Source organism: Gymnoscopelus braueri, assembly GCF_963280865.1.
Source record: "Gymnoscopelus braueri genome assembly, chromosome: 13".
Taxonomy (NCBI): Eukaryota; Metazoa; Chordata; class Actinopteri; order Myctophiformes; family Myctophidae; genus Gymnoscopelus; species Gymnoscopelus braueri.
The window spans coordinates 31,233,486-31,238,931 of NC_137615.1; the positions used below are offsets into that span (position 1 = coordinate 31,233,486).

The window sequence follows — 5,446 nt, forward strand, 5'->3', positions numbered from 1 at the left end:
ACACACACACATTTCGCTGTAGTAAAAACGAAGAAAAGAAAAATATCATTAATTATTGCAATTTATTCACACTTTTGTTTTTCCCCCTTCACTCTGCCTTCCATCACCCCTCTCTATCCTTCCTTCCCTCCGCCCATAATCTCTCTTGCCCCATCCCTCCGTCCTACCAACTGGCCATCCATCGTACCTTCATCCCCAATTCTCTATCTATCACTCCTCCCCTATCCCTATTACCCCCCCCCTCTCCTTGTTGTCTGCTCTGCTCTTCTTATTCTCACCACAAACTCTCCCATCCTTCTCTTTATCACTCTATCTTCCCCCTCTCTCTCTTTGGTCTCCTCTATCCATCTCTCTCTCTCTCTCTCTCTCTCTCTCTCTCTCTCTCTCTCTCTCTCTCTCTCTCTCTCTCTCTCTCTCTCTCTCTCTCTCTCCTGCAGGACAGCTCGTGCGTCTCAAGGACCAGTGTATACTGGTGTGTGTAAGTGCTTCTCTCGCTCCAAAGGGCACGGCTTCATCACACCGTCTGACGGGGGAGCTGATATCTTTGTCCATATCTCAGAGTAAGTGAGTGTGTGTGTGTGTGTGTGTGTGTTTGTATTACTATACTTGTGAGGACCAAATGTCCCCACAAGTATAGGGAACAGGCTTAGTGACGTCAGAGTTGAGATTCAGGGTTAACTACGCCCACTTTCGACACCATTTTTCAGTCAGACTAGTTTTGACGTGTAGTATCGTCAGTCTGCTTCTTTTTTTTTTACTAAATGTTTATCCCACAATTTTTTCACCCAATGCCAATTGCCTATGTAATCATGGGCGCTACTCTCCCTCTGCCAGCCTAGGGAGAGGCCAGAACTGAGCTCATGCCTCCTTCAGTGCATGAGGAGCTAGCAAGCCGCTTCTTATCACCTGACAGGGGGGAGTTTCCCCGGTAGGACGTAGTGCGTGGAAGGAACACAAATAAATGTTGTATGGCTTGGGTGTCAGCTGACGAAATAGCATAACCTTCATCAACATTCCCAAGCACATGTAGACTCTCTACCTGTGCTCAAACGAGCATGACAGCACACAATCAAAATATAAACATCCATTGTGTTGATCAGACGGAGTCTTGCAGAGCAGAGCCGGCTTGTGGCTATAGGCTAGCAGTTTACATGGGTAGTTTGCGGCCGTAGTAGTTAAATCTGGCATTAATGTTTTTTTAATTGCTATCGAATATCATGTACAATGAGATTGAGCTCATTTGTTTCTTTGTGTCCAGTCCAGTCTTAGAAAAGTTGTCTAGTGTGGCTCATGGTGGCTGAATATAACAGGGACTCTTGTCTGTCTGTCAGATGGACCCCAGGATAGAGATAACACTCGCAGAAAGGTTGTTATTTTGAGAGAGAAATGTCCCGCAATAAGAATACATTTTGATGTGTTTTATTTTGATGGGAACTGTTGTATAATTGCAATATTACACAGTGCTCCTTATTAATAACTGTCGTCACAGTGAGTGAGGCATTCAAAGATGGCGACCGGAACTACGTCATCCTGGGCGAGTTTCCGCCCTAAGCCCGTTCCCTATAGTTGAATTTCAGTAAGAGACATTGCGAGGACCATATTCCTGGTCCTCACAAGATTTTTTTTGTCTTATTAAAAATATTATTATTAAAAATATTTTTTTACAATTAGAAAAAGATTCAGGTTGGGGTTAGCATTAGGATTAGACATTTAGAAGTTAGGTTTAGGGATCAGAGATAGAGTTATGCCTGATTTACACTTAGTTGCGCTCTTGTCTCATGCACCGAAAAATTGCTGATCTGCGACGCGTTGTGAGCTTGTAGATCTGCAATTGTTTTCGGCTTCAGGCTTACGATTAAAAATGTCAGAAAATAGTAAAAATTGAATTCATGAAATCGCCGCCGTAAACGTTGTCTTCGCAAGCACGGTAATACAAACCTGTGTGTGTGTGTGTGTGTGTGTGTGTGTGTGTGTGTGTGTGTGTGTGTGTGTGTGTGTGTGTGTGTGTGTGTGTGTGTGCACGCACACGCGTGTTGGGCTCACGTTGTGTCTCAGATAAGACTTGAAAACATGAGTGACCATGAGAGAGTTGTGTAGAGATAAGTCTAATCTAGTCTATTCAGAAGTCCTTTTGAGTATGTTCTTGTCCTTGTGTGTGCATGTTTGTGTGCACGTGTTTGTTTCTGTGTGTGTATGAGAGAGGGAGTTGTGGATGTAGTTGAAGGATGGGTGAATGAGTTGAATATTGAATAACTCGTTGTCATAGTCATAGTTGGTGTGTGTGTGTGTGTGTGTGTGTGTGTGTGTGTGTGTGTGTGTGTGTGTGTGTGTGTGTGTGTGTGTGTGTGTGTGTGTCTGTGTGTGTGTGTGTGTGTGTGTGTGTGTGTGTGTGTGTGTGTGTGCGCGTGTGTGCGTGTGTGTGCGTGCGTGTGTGTGCGTGCGTGTGTGCGTGTGTGTGTGTGTGTGTGAGTGTGTGTGTGCGTGTGTGTGTGTGTGTGTGTGTGTGTGTGTGTGTGTGTGTGTGTGTGTGTGTGTGTGTGTGTGTGTCTGTGACATCAGACCGGGGGCTCTTGTATTGTGTAGGAGTAGAGTGGGTTAAATGACCCCCCACACACACACACACACACACACACACACACACACACACACACACACACACACACACATACACGCACGCGCGGAAAGGCGGATTCAGGCATGTGTAGGAGTATGAAAGAGGAGAATATCTGATGACCTTCGCTAGTCTCTGTCATCACCCACTGGCTTAAAACGCTTAGACATCAACAGAACACACACACACACACACACACACACACACACACACACACACACACACACACACACACACACACACACACACACACACACACACACACACACACACACACACACACACGCATTCAAACAGGTTTACAAGGATTTCTCTGAAAACCTACTCTTCAAACCCCCAATATCAAATGCCAAATGTCAACGTGCTCTTGAGCAATGCAATGACAAAAATAAGCTCTCTCTCTCACACACCTTAGACAAAAGCCTGCGTGCCACGTCACACAGCTCCTTTTCACTCTCTCTGTTCTGTTGATGTCTAAGCATTTTAAGCCAGTGGGTGATGACAGAGACTAGCGAAGGTCAGGCCTGTTCCTCGACTAAGTCGACTAGTTGACTGGTTAGTCGCTGGGGGTCCGAGTCGACTGCGTGTCTCTCGAATCTAGTCGAATCTTTCTTTTTTTTTTAAGGGCCCAAATTTTTTTTAATCGTTTTTTGGCCAAGTCTACACCTGCAACCACACGTAACTTCCACTTCATTCTTCTTATTCCTCGTCTTTGTATTGGTATTGTTTGTGTTGCCTCAGTGCGGCTGCAGAGTTCATGTGCAACCTCTTCCAGAGAGAGATAGAGACACTAGAAACTCTGCTGGAGACACAAAACAAACTGTGTAGACTTGGAAATAAAATAAAACTTTTTTTTTTTGCATTAGTCGACTGCCAGTCGACTATTGGCAATTAGTCGCCAATTAGATTCGACTAAACAAATCCTTAGTCGGGGACAGGCCTAGTGTGTGTGTGTGTGTGTGTGTGTGTGTGTGTGTGTGTGTGTGTGTGTGTGTGTGTGTGTGTGTGTGTGTGTGTGTGTGTGAGTTGAAAGCCACTTACAGTAAGGTTGAGGGTGGTTAGAGATCAACTAAATGAACAAAAAACACACTCAGGGTTCAGTATCAATGTTTCTGTTGATGGTGTACTGTAGTAAACCTCCTGACCTATCATTTCTCACATGATGTGCACTTTAAGCAGTTTGCATGTGATATCTGCATTTTTATCGCTGGTTTTATGACTGGTGTGTTCTGCCGTTTACATAATGCCCATTACACTGACTTTGTTGTGTTCATGCAAAATGTTCTACATAAACAAATCTCCTCTTGAATTCTTCTCGTTTCTCTCTCTGTCTCACTCACCCCCCTGCTCTTAATTAATCTTGCTCTTTCACTTCTCCCACCCTGTCCTCCTCTCCGTCTGTCCAGTGTGGAGGGGGAGTATGTGCCTGTGGAAGGAGACGAGGTCTGCTACAAGGTGTGTAGCATCCCCCCCAAACACGAGAAGAGGCAGGCGGTGGAGGTGACCATCACCCACCTCAACCCAGGGATCAAGCACGAGACCTGGTCAGGAAACATTGTCAGCACCTGAGAACAGAACTGTGGAGGTCTGGAAGGAGGGATAGAGGGTGGGTGGGTGGGTGGGAAGGAATGAGGGAGAGGAGAGAGGAACAGATGGATGGATAAGCATGAAGGAGGAGGGTTTTAAAAGGGACGTAGGAGATTAATTGGAAAGAGAAAGCGATGACACGGGAGAGAGGAAGATGGAGGGATACACTTGACCAAGGGAGAGCGGTGCAGTGAAGAGGAGGTGTGGATGAGGAGACAGATGAATACACAACAACCTTTACGCCTAGCTCACACCATCACTGGAACTCTGCTTCCACTTTCTGAGGAAGCAGCGTTGTTTTGTGCATTGTCAAGGAGCGACTTTGCTACGGTGAGACAAAGTGGCTGTGTTCTGTTCTGAAGTATAGGTTAACAATACAAGGTGCCGGGCATGTTTTGCACATTTTGGACACACCCATTTAGTGGGAAACTGCTTAGCAGCAAAGCACTATTGCTGTTGGTGTGAACTAGGCGTTGGGGACCTGCAGGGTACAGGCAGCTCTAGAGGTTGACTTAAAAGCCTTACAAAGCATTACAAAGCTACTCCTGAGACAACCAGGTAATGTCGACATGGCTGTTTTCTCAAACTCAAAATGTTGAATGGATGGACATTAGCTAGTCTGTACCCTACAAGCATCTTATTCTCTGTTACCTATCCATGTGTATCTATACAGAACAAAGGATCCCTGAGTTTATTTTGTATTCAAATGTGTGAGAGAAAGTCAAATGAAGTGGTTCATTTTGAGTGTCAAACAAATAGGTGTGTCAAAAAATACAGAGGAAATGTTTATCGAATTAAGTTGTATTACAATGACATCGTTCATAGTTTTTATTTTGTAGTTTTGTAGGAATTGATGTAGAAATCTGTTGTTAATATCACTATGGTTTGAGATCATGTCCCTTAGTTCTTTATTTGACTAAGTTCTTCCAAAAGACGATTCTATATGGAACTGAAAAATATTCTACAGCACAGATCGAACTTTTCCGGGGTCATATGGAACCTTTTTGGAGTTCTATATCGGAAATTGTTATTTCTAGGAATAAAAGTTTCCATGTGGAAAAATGTTTAAATTCATCTCAGCTGCGACGACCAGTTTCCAGAACCGTCTTTGATACAAAAAATTACTATATTGCTCTCTTGGTGTGTATGAGATTTGCCTAGCATTTGGTGTTCCTATCTCAAGAGTGGTTTTCCTGACTAAGCACTGGGCTTACAGCATTATATAACTCTTAATATATCAGACGTTTA

General features: G+C 44.2%; 1 protein-coding gene across 3 annotated transcripts in view; it reads left to right on the plus strand.

Moving 5' to 3' along the window:
- Positions 1-4,203, plus strand: part of carhsp1 (calcium regulated heat stable protein 1) — a 30,490-nt gene extending 26,287 nt beyond the window's left edge. For all 3 annotated transcript variants that reach the window (XM_080446299.1, XM_080446300.1, XM_080446301.1), the window contains exons 4-5: positions 438-560; positions 4,018-4,203. In XM_080446299.1, the coding sequence (XP_080302425.1) occupies positions 438-560; positions 4,018-4,180 (286 nt within the window). In that variant the 3' untranslated portion in view covers positions 4,181-4,203. The remainder of the gene's footprint in view (positions 1-437; positions 561-4,017) is intronic.
- Positions 4,204-5,446: the final 1,243 nt, after the last annotated feature.